General features: G+C 47.7%; 1 protein-coding gene across 1 annotated transcript; it reads left to right on the top strand.

Moving 5' to 3' along the window:
- Positions 1–418: 418 nt before the first annotated feature.
- Positions 419–21,859, top strand: PIGU (phosphatidylinositol glycan anchor biosynthesis class U). Its single transcript, XM_027704724.1, has 12 exons — positions 419–562; positions 2,176–2,240; positions 3,494–3,553; positions 4,497–4,559; positions 5,834–5,943; positions 7,563–7,663; positions 9,334–9,431; positions 11,330–11,484; positions 11,983–12,126; positions 12,940–13,064; positions 14,933–15,075; positions 20,210–21,859. The coding sequence occupies exons 1-12, from the start codon at positions 433–435 to the stop codon at positions 20,321–20,323; spliced, it is 1,308 nt and encodes a 435-aa protein (XP_027560525.1). The 5' UTR covers positions 419–432; the 3' UTR covers positions 20,324–21,859.
- Positions 21,860–22,093: the final 234 nt, after the last annotated feature.

The following is a 22,093-nucleotide window of genomic DNA, read 5'->3' as shown; positions in this document are numbered from 1 at the left end:
AGCTGGGCAGGCTGGGGAGCAACACGGGCGAGGGGCTCACGGGGGGCAGCGCCGCCACCCAGAGGCACCTCGGACCCACGGGCGGGAGGAACGCGCCGGGAGGAGCCTGATGGCACTCGAGGACAGACACACGACTGTGCTGCGGCTGAGGAGCGGCGGCCCCGTGCGGCAGCGCTGGGCAAGGCTGGCGGGAGCGGGACCCCCGCCGGAACCCCCGCCCAGCCTGCCCCACTGACCGCGGCCTTCGCGCTCCGGCTAAGTTGATCCCCCCGCAGCCGCCGTAGCCCCGAGTGGTGCCAGGAGGTTGGCGGCGCGAGGGCTGCCGGGATATGTAGTCTGCCGGGCGGGCCGGTGCATTGGCGGCGCGTTCCCCGGCGCCGCCCGGGAACTACAGGCGGCGGGAGCGGCGGGGGCGGCGGGGCGCGCGCAGGGATGGCGGCCCCCTTGGTGCTGGTGGTGCTGGCGGCCGTGACGGTCCGCGCCGCGCTCTTCCGCTCCAGCCTCGCCGCCTTCATCGCCGAGCGCGTCGAGGTGGCGTCCCCGCTGAACGCCTGGAAACGAGGTGAGCCCCGGCGAGCCCCCGCGGAGGGGCCGGGGCGGCCAGACCCCTGCGCCGGGCGGGCAGGGCCTGGCCCCGGCCGGGCGCCGCGCTGGGAGCGGCCCCGCGGGGACAGCGCCGGGCTGTGCCCCGGGCAGGGCCGGGCCCCGCGCGTCCGGGCCCGAACCGGAGCCGCAGGGAATGGCCCCGGGCAGTCGTGCCCGGGAACAGCCGGTGCGAGGGGCGGGAGGGACGCGGGGCCTGCGGCGGGCCGGGGCTGCGCTGGGCACACGTGGACACAGCGGTTGTGTCACGCGTGTACTCAAAGGGAGGCGAGATAAACCCGGCACTGAGCGTGTGGTTCCAGCAGCCTCGGCCGAGCCCCTGTGCTTGGGCTGTGTCTGCACAAACATTGTCTCGCGGTGTGAGTGCCACTGCACGGCTCCCGGTTCGCGCAGGGCTACTGTCGTTTTCCGGGTTCAGTTTGTGGCCCCGCACGTTGTTACCAACACAAGTCAAATTCTCTTCTGAAGGCTGAAGTACAGTGTAATTGGGGCTCTTCAGCGACATTCGTGTTTGTAGCATCTGAGCCCGTTGGGAACCTAAATTCATTTAAAAGGCAGCCCTTTGAGAAAATAATACCCAGCTATTATACAGGTAAAAGTATTTGCAGTTCTGGGATGGAAAAGAGTGGCCCAGAGTAATAAAGGTCAAAAGTACAAATACATTTGATGACCTGAGGCCTCTGCTCCTCTGTATGAAGCACATCACACAATCGAATCTTTTAATCTTGCCTTAGACCATCAAGGTAGGCATCTAGATAGTAAAGGAGAACACTTAAGGTCACTTCAAAGTCTGGGCTGTCACCACACAGGGAGTTTGTGGCAGCCAGAATCTACTTGTCCAGCGTTTCACTGAACTGAGGCCTCTTATTGCTTCCTGCAGTCTCCTGCCTTTTTCCTCTGAGCAAATGAACCCGTTTCCTTTGGCTCCTTTCACTGCATACACTGCTCAGCCCCAGGAAACCTTTGTGCTCAGGAAGGTGAAGATCCTATGGAAAAGCATGCAAATGCATTGCAGGGCAAGCTGTAATTCCATGATCTTGAAGGAGCCAAATTAAGGCTGTAAACTGTATTTTCAACAAGGAATTTTCAACAACAGATAAACCTTTCAGCATTGCGTGGTGATATGTGTTCATTTCTGTTCTTCCATTGTAATTTTGGACATTTTAGGCCTCTCTATATCTAATTAGGCAGAACAGTTCAAATTCTATATGATGTTGTGGTTTGTTCTCTTAGAATTAAGTATTTTTCCATCATAGATGCCATGTGTCACCAAATAGGTGACTTAAAATCAGGCAATATCATACATGGGATTTATATAGAGATCAGCATAAAAGATTTCAGCTAGAAGATTTTTAGCTAAAACAAATGAATAGGTTATGAGTGCCCATGCAGGAATGTGCATGGGAGAGAATCAGTTCTAGTTGGCTGTTGGCTCTGTGAGGTTTAGTGTCATCCATTCAATGTTAGATTCTTACAAGTGTGGGTGTCTTAAAAGCTACGGTTTTACCATCATGAGATCTGTCCCTTCCCACATTACAGGGTTCTAATGCAGGTGTTTTGTCTGTGTTTCAGTGGTCGAAGGATTGGCTCTGCTGGATTTAGGGGTCTCACCGTATTCTGGAGCTATTTTTCATGAGGTTGGTTTGCATGCTTTGTTTTAAATGTGATATTCAAGTGTCACATGTCTTAGTCTTGCAGCTTGCAGCCTGTCTTGTCCCAGCGGCTTTAGAGAACCTCAACTCATGTAGTTGTTGTGCAGTAGTTGTAGTGACCAGCATGAGGAAATACAGTTAATCACAGACTGCAGGTGATAGATATCACAATATTTGTTGCTGCATATAGAAGGTCTGAGGCAGGGGAGCTCTGTAATAAGTGAAATATTCTGTTCACATCCAGATGTTTCTGTGGGCAGAAGCCGGAGCAGGGAGACAGTGTCACTGTGAGTCTGATACCGAGTACTGGGTAACAGTAGCTGGAGTTTCTGCATTTGCAGAAATATTAAGACTAGCACAAGCATGCAGTTTGTTTATTCCTAATGAGGAATGAGGCATTTTAACTTAAGCACCCGTGGGGCTTTGTGCGCTCAAGTGATCTTATTGATATGAAAGTACACTCATGTAGTGTCACCTGGGGTGAGGCAGGTACTTTGTATCCCTCTGAAAACTGGTTTCTTTTCAATAAATTCTCCTGCTCTAGATACAGTTTTCTCTCAGACTGTGAAATACTTTCCCATGCTTATTTAGGCATTATTTATAAAGTATTTTAAAAGAAATCTATTGTCTCACAGTGAAGACTGAATTTACAGCATGTAAATACAGTACTTCCAGATTAAGCTTTTGTGCAATAGGAATAATTCAGAAACATGCTTTTCCTCTTACCCTAGAAGGGAAAACCTGTGGGAGCAAGAGGATGATAGGACTGTAATCCTACTGCTTTATGTTTTTAACATCTTTCTTATTTTTCCATTGTAAACCACTCATCTAAACAACAGGCTCAACAGTGAAACCAGCTATGTAGGAAATCTTTCAAAAGTACCTGCAGACATCCTGAAAAAAGTAGATTCTATAGGAAAAAAATCATTTTCTAAAGCTGGTTTTTGTATGCTTTCTATTGTAAGTCTCTCACTAGTAGCAGAATTGAAAAATTGGAATAGAGTACAATTTTCAAAGTTGATGGTGTCTTTAATAAAGTGTATTGAGGACTCTACAAGGAATAAGGCCAGTAAATGTCCTTTGATTAATCACTTAGCTCTGAAGTACCAATGTTGGAGAAGAGGCCAAAGAAAATTACTTTTGGCAGTGTCTTGTAGTACTAAGTTTTTCTCATCAAATTAATGGTGTATTTTATCTGAACAGTATTTGACATGGATTTCCCTTCTGTTCTCTTTTAGACCCCACTGATAATCTATCTCTTTCACTTCCTGATTGAATATGCTGAACTGGTGTTCATGGTAAGTGCTCCTGGAAAGCTCCTCTTGAAAGGCCTCTTTCAGGGAAATGCTGAGTGTGACTTTCAGTCCTGCAGGAATCGGGGACCTTCAGCCTCCCTGTAGCTCAGATTCCTGCTGAGCTCACATTTAATTAGAAAGGCAGCTTTGCCTGTACAAACCCACTGTTCAGGCTTTTGACTTCTTGTACATATTCCTTCTTTTTTGTGAGTTCTTGCTTAGATAAGTATCCCCACAGAGGGATAGGAAGGTGTCATTTCAGATTTCAAATGTTACCTCTTACAGGTAACAAAATACTTTGTCCCCCCAGCCTAATCCTTACACTGCTGCTTCTCACTAAACCCACTGCCAAACCCCAGGCCTGCAAAGAGCATAAATGGGTTCATCCTCCAAATGTCTCTTGTAAATTGTTCTCCTAGTTCTGCATAATTCAGGACAGAAATCCTATAGCTGGCTGCACATGGCACCCAGTGGAGCCTCTGTCCCCAGGTCCCTGCCAGGCAGGGCTCGTGCAGAGATAACAACCTTCTGCCCTGGGCTGGTGCTGGTTGTTTAGATGACTGTGCTGCTGCCTCGGAAGTTTAGGACAGCTCAAGGCACTGCTGGATTAATGGCCAGAGGGGTTTAACCAGCTGGGCACTGCCCCAGCGTTGCCTGTGCTCTAACTAGACCAGTGATTCTCTCTATTACCCTCACTTGCTTCAATTTCTTTCCTCTTAATTCCCCATTCTCTTGTTTTGTAAATATTTGGTACAGTTCATGCCTGCAAGGTGAACCCGTGGTGTGTGAGGGGACTGTACAAATCAGCAGTCCAGTGTTTTTAAAGCTTGTGTTTTCTTCCCATGAGCTGAGTCAGATTAGCCTCTTTATTCACTACTGATCGATATCTTTTTCTCCATTTGTTTATTTTGCTTGCAATCAGCCTGTCTATCCCTTGCTTTTTTAGGTAACTGATGTGCTAACTGCTGTTGCCCTTTACTTGGCCATCCAGGACTTCAACAAAGTTGTGGTAAGCTGACTTCCCAGTGTTGCTGGTCCTCTTCTCCCAGCAAATATCTTGTACCAAAGAAAACACATGCCAGAGGATGCAGTATCAAGTCCTTGTTGCAGTAAATCTGGTCATATTTTAATGATAAACAAACATGAGGACTCAATGTGATAAACAACTGAGGTATTTTAAGTTTTGTTGTGGCACTGTTACGGTATGGAACACACACTGCAAGTGAATGATGATCACAGTAGTGTACAATCTTCTACAGCCTGAATGTTTTACCTTGGAGAGGGTCTCTTTGCACAGAGCATGAGGTAATACACAGACTAGAAATGTGTAAAGGAAGAAATAAAAACGTCCAAGGATGCGTCCAAAGATCATTCTAATGAGCATGGTGAGAGTCTAACATCAAGTATTACTCGTTCCCTTCAAATTACAAGTACATGTATTTGGAGGTGAGTGATTACTCCCAGCTCTCTCTCATAAGTAGCTCAAAGAACCTTTTGTGTAAGCAATGCTGTGCTCTCTGCAATTCCAGAGGGACAGGGATTCACTATCAGCATCAACAGGGAGGCTACATTTTCTACAGCATCTGTGTGGTCTCCCATCCAGCTGTGCTTGTTCCTTGTCCTCTGACTTTGAGGTTGAAGAAATAACTCACAGTAGAACTGCAGACATGTAAAAATGTCACATGTGAGTTACTTTGCTTGTTGAGAATGTATTGCCAGCATCTCTGTCTTTGTCTCACCATGACATAGTTCCATAGGTTCATATTTCAGATTTCTCTTTTGTCTCCATGGAGAGCCTCAGAGAACAAGATAGATGAAAGAGAGATTTAGTCTAGAAGTATCCATCTTCAAAATAATAAAGACTGCATACTTCTGAATCTTGGGTTTTCAGTGGCTTGCGTGTTGAACTGTGAATTTCAAAAGTCAGCTTTTCATTAGAGATCCAGACTGGCATTAGGAGGATTGAGAGTGTTTGACTCTGGTGTGGTGAATTCATTGTCAGCTGACACAGGTAATTAAGGAAGTTCAAATAAGTAGACATTATCTGCTTTCTCTAGAGTCTCACTTCAGTTGTTAGGTATTTGGGAAAGGAGAGGGTGTTTTGCTCTGTTTGTACAACTCCTCACATAACTAGAGTTTTGGCTCACAGCTGGGGCTCAGATATGCTCTACAGTGATAGAAACCCCATGGAATTGGCTGAGTAATAGGAGATAGAATTACACAAGTAATATGAAACCGTGGTTTTCCTCTCCTGACAGTCTTTGATCATTGTCCCTTGTTCAGTTCAAAAAGCAGAAGCTCCTAATAGAGCTGGATAAATATGCACCAGATGTGGCTGAGCTCATCCAGACACCCATGGAGATGCACTACATCCCCCTCAAGGTAGCACTATTGTAAGTATTGCTCCTGTAGGCTGCAGTGGGCTGCTTTGCTTCCTCAGCTCCCTTTGGGTTTTATTTTTCTCATTTGGGGCTTCAACATTTGTTGAAGGTTGTTTTTTTCCCCCCAGAAATTCTGAATTTCCTATTGGCCCTGAATACTCAGCTAGAAAGTGAAAAGCAGATGCATTTGCACATTTGTTGCCAGCAAGTAAATTTACTCAGGCCCTCCAAGACAGGCTGAGCAGCATAAGGTCATTAATTTGGTAGCAAGAATGTTGTATTTGCACAGATCACATCCCCACTTATTTTGCCTGTATACTAATGTTATCAAAATTGATTCTGTGCCTTCCAAATGGTGTCTTTTCAGAAAAATTAGGATAATTTTTGAGCAGTTGGACAAAATGCATGCTGAATATCACAACCTGAATATCCCAAATTCCTTATTACAGTTCAAAGATATTTTCAGGTTGTCATCTTATTAATTTCATGTCTTGGTGTTCCTCTGTATACTAAACATTTTTTTATTTCAGAAGACTTCAACTAAAATAAATCATATACAAGCAAGATACCTACTGTTAAAGAATTTTTTTATTGGTATTTTGACACAGAGAAATTATCTGAATTATTCTGTGTCAGAGGGAGTTCTCCATTAGATAAGTTTTTATTTTTTCTCATTTCCTGATGAATTTTTTTAAATGTCAAATTCCCCATGGCAAGAAGGGTAGAGTGGGTAAATTGCAGTCTGTTTTGCTCGTTACCACTGCAAAGCTGGCATTGAATTGTACCTGTCCTGCTGTAGGCTGGCCCTGTAAAAACACTGAAAAAGACAGACTGAAGCTCAGAGAAGTAGGAAAATACAAAGAGATAATTAGGAAATCATCAGCCCTGTCTACTCACTCTGATGATTAATTTAGTTATTAGCAAAGCTGGTGGGTACATTAGGGTTATTGTATTAGCTTATTGTATTGGTAGTCCTTCCAAACCTTTTTCTGTGCTCTGAACCTAGTTAAATGAAATTATTGTAATTCTCATTTCCAAAGGGAGCTGGCATCCTTGCCAACTGAAGTGTGGCTGCATTCTGGAGGGTAAAGGTGTTCAGAGTTTGCTGTCTTTCTATAATTCCAGTTGAAATGTGCTAAACTTGCATAGCTGGCGGGTTTTGTCCTCACATAAGGCCACGGGGAATATAAATGATTGCTCTGCCACAGCAGGAGACCTGGTGCACCTGGGTTGGGGGAAACTCTGCTCATGTCTTTTACTTCTGCAGAGTAGATGTGAGTAGCATGAAAAGTTTGCTTTGGACCCAGCAATCCTAGATCTGGCTGAATAAATGTGCAATGTTTCTGGAAAGCAAAAAACACTTTTGGTAGTTGTTTTCTAGGCTGGAACTTGCATTTTGGAGATCTTCCCAAGTCTCCTTTCTGCAGTAGGCTCCCTGTGGCCGCTGTGTCCAGGGCTGCAATCCAAAGGTCTGGTTTTTCCTCCAGACTGAGGAACCTGTTCAGCTGAGTTAATTTGCTGATGAGAGGATCCCATCAACTGTAAATAAAATGCATCTGTTTTTTCTTTGAACATCTCTTTAATTAGATACTGTCTCCTTTACATGTAACCTGAGCTTTGCTCTTTTTCAGCTACCTGTTAAACCCCTACTCTGTGATGTCTTGTGTGGCAAAGTCCACCTGCGCCATCAACAACTCTGTCATTGCGTTCTTCATTTTAGCTACAATAAAAGGTAACACAATGAATAAAAAAGGGTTCTTTATGACTTTCTAGGAAGATTATAAATGTAGCAAAAATTAAATCCAAGTGGAACTTTACAGATAAGATTGCTACAAGGATCTCAGTGAAACACAGCAGAAACAGGACTGGAGCGAAGTCAAAGTTCTACCTGAATCACGAGATCAAGAGACTGTTACTTGGCTTTCACTCACAGTTGTAAATATGGTTTGAAATGAACTAACTGAGCTTTGGGGAAACAGAAGCAGTAACCAAAGGCCCATACCAGCACAGCTGAATAGATTATGTCAGAATAACTGTTTCATTCGTCTCGTGCATAATGCCAGCTTTCTGTTTCTTTTATGACTCTCCAGTGCTAAAATCTTTTAGCGTATGTGATTTGTACTAGTCACCTAATTTTGGGAGTTCTCTGCTGGATCAGAGGAAAGGTCACTCTGATCTCGTCTCCAGCAGGGCCCAGACCCAGCCACTGAGAAAAAAAGCTGATATAGATGGTTTTTATTAGTGTTTCCAAAAGGAAGTTTTCCTCTAATTATTGAGTAGTTGAGTCAGGAGTGACTTCCATTTTAAAAGTATTTGCAATAGCAAACAAGTGGGATCTGTTTTAGTTAAACTGATTTTTTAACTGTTCACTGATACCCTAAGACCAATACTTGGGTCATAGACAAAACTGTAGTGGCTGTCTCTTGTGGTTTCTCCCTGGCTGGGAATGTGGCCATCTGGACTTTAAAGTGGACAAAGAGGATATCAGGTTATGACTGTGATTTCTGGGAATCAATTCTATAGATCTGTGCAGAATGGAACACTCAATAAAGTAGAGGATGGGGAGGTTTCTGTCAGGAGAGTGTAGTTGCAGAGTGGAGAAGGCTCATCACCAGATAACCCTCTGTTTTCTCTTTCAAAGGTGAAACAGAGAGAAGCTCTCCGAGTGTGTGATGTCAGGCTGGCAGTTGGGCCAGTGCACTGAGTCAGGGTTCTTGCTGTCTAAGCTGCATTATTACAGAGGCCTTCCATCTAGTCTATAGCTATAACCAGGCTTGTATTTTTCTTGTTTAACCTGAGACCTTTTGGACTTGATTTCTGATGTTTGCAGGTGGGAAATGTAAGTACTCAGCACTGAGCTCAGTCTGAGACACCTCAAATAAAGCTGCTTCAGTAAAGGCATTCATATTTTTGAGACCACTTGGAAAAGCTGTGCTAATCCTTTCTGTGTCTCAGTTTTGGCTAATGCCACTTCATTCCTTCAGCTGCAGACTTTTGCTTGCACTCTGGCTCAGAGTTTTGCTGAGGCCCTGACACATTTCTGGTGTTGGGGTTATCCAGCATGCCCAGTGTAACAGCTCTTACATGCAGAGACGACATTAACAGCAGCCAGCATGGTCTCTGTATAGACTGAATTATGTTAGTCTCTTTCTGTATGTGAATGCCAGGAGATACAAACCAGTCAGTGGTTCCTTCATGTGGAATCAGTCATTCTCCATTCAAAATGTAGTTAACAAGAGGACACCCTCCAGGATACATTCTGCTAAAAACTCCTTAAAGTAGTGTCCTGATATTTGTGAATCCCCTGCAGAGGGTTATGTATTTCTTCCCATTTGGACTTCCTGTCTGTGTGGCTGTTTATAGGAAAAGTTCCTTACAAATGAACATTTTTTGTCTTTGCAGGTAGTGCCTTCCTCAGTGCTGTGTTCCTGGCCTTAGCAACATACCAGTCACTCTACCCTCTCACACTGTTTGCTCCAGCCCTTCTTTACCTTCTGCAGGTAGATGATGTCCAACTGCTGGTACCCATTGTCTTCTTGTAGCTGTTCAGGGACAGTCCTTGGCTACTGAGAGGGGAGTCAGGCACATGCAGAGTTTCAGGAAAAGTGACTATCCTCAAGCCATGGCAAGTTGGAAACCTTGATGGGAATGCCTGTGAGTGGAGAGAAGGGAGCAGGAAGTCACCTACAGAACTTGCCCAAAATAAGTCCTGTTCTTTGTGTCATGTGAATAGCAATGAGGGTTTTAGAGCTGGAGAAGTTCCCTTGCACTGACATGGATCACTGAGCTGTGTTATTGTGAGGAACTGTGTGTTTGAAGTACTCAAACTCAGAAATGCTGATTTGGGGTTTAGTGGCAAAAGGCATGTGCTTGTGAAAGGGACTGGTTGTTCTTTCTCCCTCTCCATTAACAGGACCCCTGAATTCCAGCAGGGCTGACTTTGCTAATTTTATTCTGCTGTGGGAGCAGGTGAGGCTGTGACCACCAGCAGAGACTCAGCCCACTTCTCAAGTCACTTTGAGATCACTTTTATTATTTTTGCCCTTCTGAAATCCTGCTGTTGTGTGCTTCACCAGTCTTTCTTGCTTGCTTCTGATGATGATTTTTATAGCTAATCTTAACTACAGGTTCATTACAGCATATTCTTAAATCTCTGAGCTTCCAACCAGAATGAGAGCCAGTTCTAGTTCATTTACTTTCTCTGATTAGCTGACATGAATGTCTCTTACTTTTTTCCAGAAATTTTGTTATTTTTACTCTTTGCAAGACAGGAACTTCTGCCGAGTCAGTGTTGGTTTTTTAGTTTGGTAATTTTTAGGAGAATTTGCTTTATGTATTTTACATTTTGGATTTGTTCTCTTTTAACTTTATTCAAAGTAAATTGGGAGTAAAGTACAAGCATTATACATGGCATTCACAAGTAACAAGTGCTTTGATATGTGACTGCCTAATTTGCAACTTTTAAAGGCAATCATGCCTTTTATCTAAATTTGTAAATGAACTTTCCTGCATTCTTTGTGCAGAACTAAATCACTTTTCTCCAGCACTTTCCAATCTGTCCTGCCAAAAATTGTTGGTAAACTTGCTTGCATTGTTCTAGCAAGTGACATTAGACATGCTGTGACTGAGAAAGCAGAGCGTGCTTTACACAGAGCCCACAGCAGTTAGGACAGGCTCTCTGCACATCTCCTGCCATTGCAAACCCCAGTACCCAGTGGAAAAGCCACATCACTACCTGGAGCTGCAGAACTCTGAGTGATTCCCAGAGGTGTTTGCCCCTCTGTATTTGTCTGTGCAAATGCATTCAGGGGACCTGTTGGAATGAGGTACCCGCATGTCATGTTGTGTGACAAGGGCTTGTGGTTGACTTGTGACGGGGACATGTGGCAGTGGCAGGACTGCAGCAGTTGTCTTTGAGGAAGCAACCTTTCAGAGGGGCTCCTTGGTGCAGAGGAACCCACTGGATGTCCTCTTTCCCTGATTTTAGCAGAGCGGGGTGATGGAGACCTGGCACCACGGGATGGTGGGTCATGGAGCAGGGCTTTCAGTCAACCCATTGAGTGGGCTCATGCAGTAGAAGACAGGCAGCAGTGCAGTATTGCAGACACGTCAGATACAAGTAGCTCTGAGGAGCTGTGTGTAAATTGTACACAGAGTGCATGGAGAAATGACCAGCTTTGCTGCTGTATTTTCAAGCACAGTTCTGGAAACATGTGCAGTGTGTATGAGTTAATTGGCCAGAGTGAAGAACATCAGCAAATTATGCTTGAGAGCTGCTCCTTCCGGTGCCATAGTGCCAGGGTTTGATGCTTTCTATCATCAGTTTAAGATGATGTGCTGAACACTCAGGCTTTCTTGTGGCTCTCCACCTGACAAGGTGCTTCTGTTTCACTTCCAGCGTCAGTTCATACCCATCAAACTGAAAAGCAAAAGCTTCTGGCTCTACACCACGCAGTATGCATCCCTCTACCTGTGCAGCCTGGTAGTGATCATCTGCCTCTCCTTCTTCCTCCTCAACTCCTGGGATTTTATCCCATCTGTTTACGGGTTTATGTGAGTATAAGGATTCTTACTGGTAGTGTTTTGTCTGGCCCCCCTACCCATGTTGTTTCTTGTCCATCACACATGGGTGCCCCACTGCCTGACCCAAGAAGTGTGGGATCTGTGATTTACTGGCAATGCAAGAAAAGAAAGAATATGTGAAGGAGAGCAGCCAACTTCTGATAATTAACAGCAAAAATTAAAGACAGGAGGTGTTTTCCACTGAGTTGATTGGAAATGGGTTTCACAGTTGAGCTACCGTGGCTGTGAAATTTTCGTCTCTGGAGAAATGTCTGTTTTGGGATGCTTTAAATCCTGCTGGGGCATTGGGAAGAATTCACCAGCAGGATTTAAACCTGCTCTCCACATTTTGTCACCCCTTTGTTTTCTCTTCCATAGGTTTACAATTTAGGTCCTTCATCCAGTAGCAGAAAATGATTAATTAATGTAACAGAAGCAGGGCAGTGCAAAAACAACCATTTAAAAATTTACCTTGACTTTTCTTTTCAGCCTTTCTGTTCCAGATCTGACACCCAATATTGGCCTTTTCTGGTACTTCTTTGCAGAGATGTTTGAACACTTCAGTCTTTTCTTCGTATGTGTGTTTCAAATCAATGTGTTCTTCTACACCATTCCCTTGGCAATAAAGCTAAAGTAAGTATGAGTGTGTTTCTCTGCTACTTTTATTACTCTTAAGTTGTCCAGTGGAACCTTATAATGCTGGAGTCAGACGTCTCTATCTACGAACCTGAAAAAGATTTTTAACAGGGTCTGCCCTCCTCATTTCCCGTAGTTTCAGTTTCTGTTCCTCTTAAATAGACTTGGGCTCTGCAATGCCAAAGTGTTGCAAGCATCAAAAGAGAGAGCAGAAATTGAGGCTGTAGAGGTGCCTGCTCCTTGCCAGCATAAACCAGTGTAGTCAGAAAGCAAGAACTCCTGGCTGGAACTTTGAGTTCTTTATTGTCAGAAAAAAGTGAAAATTTGGGGACTCTCCTAGCTGACTGCACTGACAACGTTAGCCACCTTTCTGCTAAAAACAGCCATTAACACACCTGGACTTTCACTGAACGGAATCTTTTCACATGAAATGGAAACAGACATGATGGTGCACCAGCAAGATAACTCTGGGCTCTCCAGATCACCGTCAGAGGGGCAGTGCTGATTGTGTTTGGTGAATGAGACAGAGCTGGGGAGGAGCAGTGCAGGTGACCGATAGTATAAATGTGTGTTGGGTGAGGCCCACAGTTTCTGGCCGAGGGCAGTGGGCCTCCCTGGCACTGCTGCTCTGCAGAGCAGCTCTGTCTGCCCCACTCAGCACTCGGGAGTCTTGTCTGGAGAGAACAGGGATGCAAGAACCACAGTCTCCTCTATGGGAGGTGTGCTCCCACAGCACATCTGTGCCCTTGCTCGTACTTGTTTCCAGAGACTTACTGCAGCCTCTTACCCTTTGTTTCGTTTCCCTTCCAGGGAACACCCTGTGTTCTTCATGTTTGTCCAGATTGCCATCATTTCTATCTTCAAGTCCTATCCCACTGTGGGAGACGTTGCACTGTACATGGCCTTCCTTCCAGTCTGGAGCCACCTTTACAGATGTAAGTCCTTTGTGCTTGGTTATTCCTTATCTGGAATGGGAAAGGGCTTGCAAAATAATTGTCACCACTAAACCAAACCAGGCCCTTGCCCACAGGCTCTCATGGCCTCCTTGAGATGTCTGGAAGGAGGCTTGATTTTTTTTTTCAGGTGATACAGTCCCTAACATGTCTTTGAGACTAGGGTTGAAATTGGTCAAGGAGTACCTTATCTTCTAAGGGTAGTAAGGAATACTCCTTACTTCTGCTAAGGAGTACCTTATGAGCACCTTATCTTCCCCCTCTCTCCAAGTTGCTCTGAAGATTAACTTTTTTATAAGAGCCTTTCACAATCCTGTGCAATGGATATGGCTTATTTGAAGTGCATCCATCATCCACGTTTCACTCCCACTTAAGGTTGTGTAATTTGAACAGTGCTCCTGCAATTGGTGAGTCCCCCAGCCTTAAAATGCTGCACCTTGCATCTGCTTTTTTGCTTGGAGTGAAAGTAACTGAACTACTCCAAGCAGTTGTCCAATTTTTCTTAAATGCTGCTTAAAGACCCTTTTTAACTCTTGAAATCACCAGAGAGCTTCCTGAGGATTTTCAGGCTCAGTCTATAGAACCTGCTACCCTGGGGAGATTTGGAAATGCTGTGTTTTTCCTGTTGTTTCGTGCTTAAACCAACTGCTTTGACCAACCCTGTCAGGTTGTCCAGGCCTTTTACTGCAGCCTTCTCCAAGCCAGGCCAAGTGTGTTCATGGACGGCTCACCTGCCTGTTGTAGGAGACATAATCAGGAGTCAGGAGACTTTGGAGATCTTCTGCTCTGTAGGTTTCAGACTCAGGAGAGCTGAGGCCAAAGCAGCTGTGATCAGACAGGGCAGGAAGCCCCAGGCTGCCCCTGAACACGTTGCAGTTGTAGCAGGGGATGTACTTCTGAGAAGTCCTCACTCAATGTAGTTCAGTTGCACATTCCAAGCATCCAGTGAGAGAGGCAGTCATCTGTCACATGCTTCCACCCCAAAGTGTGTGAACAGACCTACTGATCAAGAAGTTTAAAAGAGGTGTGAACATGTTTGGATGTGACAATGCTCTTAAAACATCAGTGGCCTTCAGCTGCAGAGTGATGGGGAGTCTTCAGTCTCCTTCAGGGGCATTGACTGAGCTGTAGCCAACCACCAGCAGCACAAGTACCAGGATGGATTACAACACTGCTGCCAAAGGATAGGCATAAGCAGTTCACAGAAAACAAAATCTCTTCTGGCCTAATAGTTCCCAGCTCTTCTAGACAAAGTCGCGCTTGGTTTTTGTCTGTCTGACACTTGGGCAGACTGATGGATTCTGGCCGCGCTTGCACCTCCTGAGGTCGTGTTTGTCAACGCATTTGGCCTTTAGGAGTTTCCTCCTTTTATGGAGTTTTCATTTCCTTGCCAAGTCCCAAGGAAATCTCTCTTTTCCTATGGCCCACGGGTTCATTCTTTATCTTTGTCATCGGCTTGATGAGGCTGGAGATTGACATGCTCTGCTCTCCGAAGTGTGGTACTGCTGGAAAGGCCCCTTTCCATTCTGCTGGTTACTGCAGTGTAGACACCAAAAAGCCAAAATATCCAAGGAAGAGTGTTTGGAAGCAGGACCTAGAAGGAAAGAGCTACAAGGGAGGATTTCATACTGAAACAAAGGCAGAAGTATTTATTTTAAAGAGAAATATAGTAAATTTCTTATAAAAGCTAGCCAGGAAGTTATTAAAGCAAACTGTGAAAGATTATTGGAGAGAAGTATGTGTTGACAAGCGCCTCTCACCCCTTGCACACACCCTAAGTACCACTGCTGGTTGTGTGAGCATGGCTGCTCAATAATACATCATTTTAACAGCTTGGTTTTCTTTTGCAGTCCTCCGGAACATCTTCATCCTGTCATGTGTGCTCATCTTCTGCTCCTTCCTGTTCCCCGTTCTGTGGCATCTATGGATTTATGCAGGAAGTGCCAACTCCAATTTTTATTATGCCATCACATTGACTTTCAACATAGGGCAGGTCAGTAGAGCGAGGCAGTGGAGGCTACACTGCGGGCAGGGCGCTGGATGGGGTGGCCTGTCAGCAACAGTGCATTCTGCAGGATGGGGCTGCCTCTCTCTGTGGTCCTGCATAGCAGCTTCCTGGCTCTCCTCCTGGAATTTGCCTGCTCCTCACCCTCTGGCACACTAATGGGAAAGAGTTCTGGTGATATATGAACTACAGTTTAACAATCCACCCAGGCTGTGCTGCAGGTTCCATGCTCTGTTGCTGATAGCAGAGGAAGAGCATCTCAGTATGGCAGGACACAGCACACGTGAATGGAGAAGGGGAGTAAGAGGGGGAATGGAAAAGTCTCAGGGCAGCAGCAGTGGGGCCAGAAAACAGGCAAATGAGAGCAGCCCATGCACAGGGACATGGCACCAGCTGTGGGCTTAGGGGCATGTGCAGGGTCACAGTGATGCCAGGGCTTGCCCTCCCTGCCTTTCTCAAGGCTGTGCTGAATACATGACTGCCACTGGCCTTAGGCACCCTTGAAGGATGGAACTGAGTGTACACAGGTGCTACAACCTTTTGTAAGTCCTTCCTCTGTGCTGTTTGCCATGTCCCCGAGCCCTGGGACAGTTTCACATATGGGTGAGCAGAATGTTCATTTCGTGTTAAAGTTGCCTTTATTTTGAATGTGCCTCAGCCATTTATGCTTGTCTGCTTCTCCTAAAAGCCAGGGGAGCAGTTTGGCCAGGGGCTGAAAATCACCTACTTGTACATCTCCAACCCCTTGATAAATGGAGAAAACACCCATTTGATAAAAGCCAAAAGAGACTCCAAGGGGTGAGAAGGAGAATAGAGGTACTGCTGAGAGGGGCTGATAGGAAATTGGGAGTGGTTCATTAACTCCTAACTACATGTCTTGCTGTGGAATGAAAGGAATACTAAAACTTTAATTAGAGATGCCAGGTGTCAATATTCTAAGCAGATTTTATTTCCTACCTGAGAAAATCATAGCAGATCCTGCAAGGTCTTGTGCTCTATGTAAATGCAAACTGAGCAAAAATATCTTTTCTGATTTCCTGGTGAGAAAGACCTATCCCTCATCCCCACCAACCTCAGCTCTTTTTTTTCCCATTCAGACATCTGCAGAGACGTTTATTTAAAAGTAAAATCACCTGCACTGACAGAGCCTGTCAGCAGTTCAGCAAAGCAAGCAGGGTATGGCTGTTTCCCTCTCCCTGGGCACCTCTGCCCTGCTCTGTCTGTTCTCCTTCACACTTTCTCCCCTGACCTCAGCAGTCTGCAGTCCTGTTTCTCTTTCCCTCAGTCTCCGCCTGGTCCTCCATCCCCTCCTGTCCTGCCATTGAGCCTCTGCAGCAGCTGCTGTTTTTCTGTGCTGTACTGCACAGTAACCCAGGCAGGCTCTACCTGTCCCTCCCTCCATGCCCTGAGCACTGCCTCATACTTCAGGTGACAAAGTGCCACAGCGATGCTTTAAGTGGCATCAGGACACTGATGCCAGCTCGGGCTGGCACTGAAGAGGTTTTCCACTCTAGTTATGTGCTCCTGTGTCCAAATGGAAGAGGGCAGTAGTCCTTGGGAAGGGTCACACTGCAAGAGGCTAAGTGACAAATGGCACTACTGAGCCAGGTCCCTGCCCAGCCCAGCCTGCCACAGCAGAGGTGACCACTTTAGAGAAACCACTGACCCCCACTCCTGTAATCCCAGGGTTCCCAGGCAAGGCAGCCGACCCACACTGGGCTTCAGTACAACCAAAGCTGTACTGGCTTGGGGCAGAGCAGCTGGAAAAGGACCTGGGGGTGCTGATCAACAGCAGCTGCACATGAGCCCAGTGGGCAAGAAGGCCAATGGCATGTGGCCTGCACCAGCCGTAGTGTGGCCAGTAGGACCAGGGCAGTGATTGTCCCTCTGTGCTGGGCACAGGTGAGGCATCACAAATCCTGGGCTCAGTTCTGGGCCCCTCCTGACAGGAGGTTGTAGCCAGGTGGGGGGACTCTTCTCCCAGGGTACAAGTGACAGGACAAGAGGAAACAGCCTCAAGTTGCACCAGGAGGGGTTTAGATTGAATATTAGGAAAAAATTCTTCACTGAAAGGGTGGTCTGGCACTGGAACAGACTGCCCAGGGCAGAGATGCAGTCACCATCCCTGGAAGCGTTCAGAAGCCATGTGGGTATGGCACCTGGGGACATGGGGTAGTGGTGAACCTGGCAGTGCTGGTTTAGCATTTGGACTCGGTGATCTTGGAGGTCTTTTCCAACCTTAGTGATTCCATGATTCTGTGAAAGTGGGGCTGAGGAGGGGAGGACCCATGTGATTTCCATGTCAGGTTTCCATGTTCAGTGTGGTTCTCAGTTGTGATTTCACGCTACAGTGCAGCCAGTGGCAATGCCAGCCTGAGGTGCACCCTCCTCCTGGGATGTGCCATCATCTGTGTGTGTGTGGCAGCAGGCTCAGACCTGGATCAGGAGAATCCAGGGGACAGTCAGCTCTGTTCAGCACTCAAAGGGAGACAGTGTGCAAACAAACACAGGGTCAGCTGCCCCACAGAGAGGGCTTGAGAGCAGAGGGGCAGGGAGGAGATGCAGGATGCAGGAGTGATGGGGGTGGAAGAAGGGCTTTGACCTAGTGGTGCTCCTGGATTTTGTACTGTGAAGCCACAGCCTTGAATTTCAGCTCTTGTCTTCACCCCTTGGCCTGGTAAGTGTTATTTGTTAAACTCCTGTTGGCTAAGGCTGACCTGGGGAGCTGTGGAATTCCTTCTGCTCCCTGCACACTTCCTACCCTTTCAGAGTAGAAATGGTAGCTGTCCAGCCTGGATAAGAGAAGGCTTCAGGGAGATCTTAGAGCCCCTTTCAGGGCCTAAAGGGGCTCCAAGAGAGCTGGAGAGGGACTTTGGACAAGGGCCTGGAGAGACAGGACAAGGAGGAATGGCTTCTCACTACCAAAGGACAGGGTTAGATGGGATACTTGGAAGGAATTCTTCCCTGTGAGGGTGGGGAGGCCCTGGCACAGGTTGCCCAGAGAAGCTGTGGCTGCCCCTGGATCCCTGGAAGTGTCCAAGGCCAGGTTGGACAGAGCTTGGAGCAACCTGGGCTGGTGGAAGGTGTCCCTGCCTATGGCAGGGGGAGGAAAGAAATTGCATCTGTCATTGTGCTAATGAATGCATTTGTGCTAATAGCAGCATTAAGTCCTCATATTGTCCAAACACAGTAGCTCAGCAGACAGGAGTTAGAGAGTATTCTGAGTTGGAAGGGACCCACAAGGATGATCAAGTCCAACTCTTTAAGTGAATGGCCCATATGGGGATCGACCTTGACCTCAACTTTTGCATTATTAGCACCCTGCTCTAACCAGCTGAGCGAATCTCAGGCTCATGATCCTTGAGGTCTCTTCCAACCCAAACCATCTGTGGATTCTATGGTAAACAGTCATAATTGAGAAGTTTTGATAGCCAGCAGCAGCAGAAGACTCAGCATTTGGGTTGAACTGCACAACAGTTCAACCAGGAAGGTTGTGGAACAGATCATCTCAAGTGTGATCACACAGCACATACAGGACAACCAAGGGATCAGACAGCCAGCAGGGGTTTAGGAAGGACAGGTCCTGCCTGACCAACCTGATCTCCTTTTATGACCAGGTCATCCATCTAGTGAATGAGGGAAAGGCTGTGGATGTGTCTGCCTGGACTTAGCAAAGCTTTTGATACTGTCTCCCACAGCATTCTCCTGGAGAAGCTGCAACCTAGGACTTGGGCAGGGGCACTCTGTGCTGGGTTAAGAGCTGGCTTATGGCCAGGCCCAGAGAGTGGTGGGGAATGGTGCTGCATCAAGTCAACATCCAGTCACTAGTGGTGTTCCCCAGGGCTCAGGATCGGGTCCAGTCCTGTTTAATATCTTTATTGACCATCTGGATGAGGGAATCGAGGGCAACTTCAGTAAATTCGTGGATGACACCAGTTGGGTTGGAATGTCAATCTGCTGGAGGGCAGGAAGGCTCTGCAGAGGGATCTGGACAGGCTGGATCAATGGGCCAAGACCAGCAGTGTGGGGGTCAACAAGGCCAAGTGCCAGGTCCTGCTCTTCGGTCACAACAACCCCCTGCAGTGCTCCAGGCTGGGGAAGAGTGGCTGGAAAGTGCCCATTGGGAAAGGACTTGGAGGTGCTGGTTGACAGCAGCTGCACATGAGCCCAGGTGGCCAAGAAGGCCAAGGGCACGTGGCCTGTACCAGCCATAGTGTGGCCACAGGAGCAGGGCAGTGATTGTCCCTCTGTGCTGGGCACTGCTGAGGTTCCTCGAGTGCTGTGTCCAGTTCTGGGCCCCTCAGTTCAGGAAGCTCATGGAGGAGCTGGAGCAACTCCAGAGAAAGGAACAGAGTTGGGGAAGGGGCTGGAGCACCAGGAGTGGCTGAGGGAGCTGAGGTTGTTTAGGCTGGAGAAAGGGAGGCTCAGGGGGGACTTATCACTCCCTATGACTCCCTGACAGGAGGGGGGAGCCAGGGTGGGGTCAGGCTCTGCTCCTGGGGAACAAGGGACAGGACAAGAGGACACAGCCTCAAGTTGTGTCAGGGGAGTTCAGCTTGGACATCAGAAGGAATTTCTTCATGGAAAGGATGTTAAGGCATTGGAAGGGGCTGCCCAGGGAGGTGGTGGAATCCCTACCCCTGGAGATGTCCAAGGAATGACTGGACGTGGCACTCAGTGCTCTGGACTGGGTGACAAGGTGGGCATCGGGCACAGGGTGGACTTGATGATCTCAGGGGTCTTTTCCAACCTTACTGATTCTGTGACAGCATGGAAGGATGTATGGAAGGAGTCCTGTGGGTGCAGTGACATGACCTGTGCAACTGTGGCACAGCTGGACCTGCCATTGTTGTATATTTTGGCCAGTTTATGAAGCTGCTGTCCCCTTAGCAGAAATGTCTGTGAGAACACACCTATAGCAAACAATTAGTGTGAGTCTCCCTTGGCTTAACACTGTGAGGGATGGACATGGTGTTCCCAGGGTTGCAGTTGCTCCTCTGGTGGAGCTTGCTGGACAGCCTAGGAACTGCTTACACCACTTACAGGGTCTGTCACCAACATGTGTCCCTCTTTATTCTTGGTCTGAAGCACTACTGATGTGTTCGAACATCTCACTCCACAGATCCTGCTCATCTCGGATTATTTCTATGCCTTCCTCCGGCGTGAATACTACCTCACTCATGGACTGCACTTGACAAGGCAGGATGGGACAGAGGCCATGCTGGTTTTGAAATAAGGATTGTACCCACCTTTCCCTGGGACATGGATCACTATGAGGAACATGCAAAGCTTGGGGTATGTGGGGTGGGTGGGGAAGGTTCCCTGAATGAGGTCTGACTTTGGGGATGATACCTACTGAAAGAAAGGGCTGAGGTTCTGGCAATGTCCTGCTGAGCTGTGGGTTCAGCACAGAGACTGTAAGAGCTGCAGTGCCTCCGTTGGAGCATCTCCCTCCCCTCAGCTGTGCTTTTCACTGCGACCTCAGCCATTAGCTCTGGGCAGCCCAGCAGGAACTGGAGTGTCTGAGCTAAACCCACGAGGGTCCAGGAGGAGCTCAGACTGTAAACTGTTTACTTTTCCATCACTGCTTCTTGGAGATGTTTGCTTCTCCTGGAACCTTCCCCTTCACTGCTTTGACTAGTAAAACTCTGCTTGGCACAAGGCAATCTCTAGGTACCTGGTGCCCGAGCCCTGGCTGCAGAAGCCATTTCTTGGTGGTCCTGCTGCTGTGGGATCTGGAAGAATCCCACATGCCTCAGGCACAGTGAGTGCTGTGAAAGAGATGGGTGACCAAGGATGATGACCTGTTGGAAGGACAGATGGAGCTGCTGCCACAGGTGGTAACCTTGGCACTCAAACACTAGTGAGAACTGGAGTTGGGGTGGAAGCAGAAGCCGGGGGGAGGGTGCTGGGTAACTGCTCTATCCCATTGGAGCAACACAGACATTTCCTTGTTAGGACCATGCACAGAGGCATTGCAGGTCTCAGAAGAAATACTACTGAGTAGATGGACTCCCACTGCTCCCAGTTTCTGTCGGGTGACAAAGCCTGGCAGTGCCAGGCTCACACTGTGCTGCTGTGGTTGCTTGGGGCAGCAGCCTGGACTAGGGACCAGTGGGGGTCACAATCTCCCTGTAAGGCCCCAGACCAAATGCAGGAGGAGCCTCAGTCACTGCTGTTATTGTTGGGCTCCTCATGTTCCACAGCTGCTTAACACTAGTGGATGTGCCCTTCTCTTGTCCCCCCTTGCCGTGGGCTCGTGGCTGTGTGTGGAGGTTCCCCGAAATCAGCCTCTCTTGGTCCCCCCTGCTCCCCTCTCTGTGCTCAGACCTGCTCACCCTGGAGCTGCTGCTGCTCACCCCTGAATGTGGCCCTCTGGGGTGCAGCTGCCAGGCTCTGCTGGCTGTGGTGGCACTGGGATGTGGTGATTGCCGTGTGACAGCCACCTGCAGCGTCCCACTGATCCCAAGGGACATCTGAAGGGTTGGGAATGTGACATGGAAACCGCAGCTGGTACCAAGCAGCTGAGATGGATGTGCCCAGGCAGGTGTGTAAACATTATTCTTTCTGGACAATTAACACTTTTGCCTTACTGCACTGCTGTCAGCGCTTTGGGGGGGTGGAGCCAAGCCCAGCTCAGCCCCCGAGCTCAGCCCCAGGCGGGGCAGCCCCAGCAGCAGCCTGAGGGCACAGGGAGGGGCAAAGGGAGCCTGGGCTGCTGAGCTGCCGGCAGGGCATGGCAAGGAGCATAATAAACTGTGCAAGTTTTGAACACCTTATGTGCTCTGTGGTTATAGGGGGGAGCTAGAGGGTGAGTGGGGGCTCTGGGAGGCACTGAGAGGTATGTGGAGGGGTCAGGAGGGGACTTGAAAGCAAATACAGGACTTGGGAGGGAAAACAAGTGACCAAAAAGCAAACAGAGGTCTCTAGGCCAGGCTGAAACCCCACCAGCTTTAGGGAAGGCCAGATATATACAGGTGACCCAACAGTAGTGTGAGAGAAAAGG

Source organism: Neopelma chrysocephalum, unplaced genomic scaffold (assembly GCF_003984885.1).
Source record: "Neopelma chrysocephalum unplaced genomic scaffold, ASM398488v2 Primary Assembly neopelma1_286, whole genome shotgun sequence".
In the NCBI taxonomy this organism is placed as follows: domain Eukaryota; kingdom Metazoa; phylum Chordata; class Aves; order Passeriformes; family Pipridae; genus Neopelma; species Neopelma chrysocephalum.
This window is presented reverse-complemented; position numbering and strand designations above follow the sequence as displayed.

Excerpts from the sequence above, each read along its gene's own strand:
- PIGU (XM_027704724.1), top strand. The coding sequence starts at position 433 with ATGGCGGCCCCCTTGGTGCTGGTGGTGCTGGCGGCCGTGACGGTCCGC. Across the intron at positions 2,241-3,493 it reads CTGGAGCTATTTTTCATGAG|ACCCCACTGATAATCTATCT; the intron begins GTTGGTTTGCAT and ends GTTCTCTTTTAG. Across the intron at positions 4,560-5,833 it reads AGGACTTCAACAAAGTTGTG|TTCAAAAAGCAGAAGCTCCT; the intron begins GTAAGCTGACTT and ends TCCCTTGTTCAG.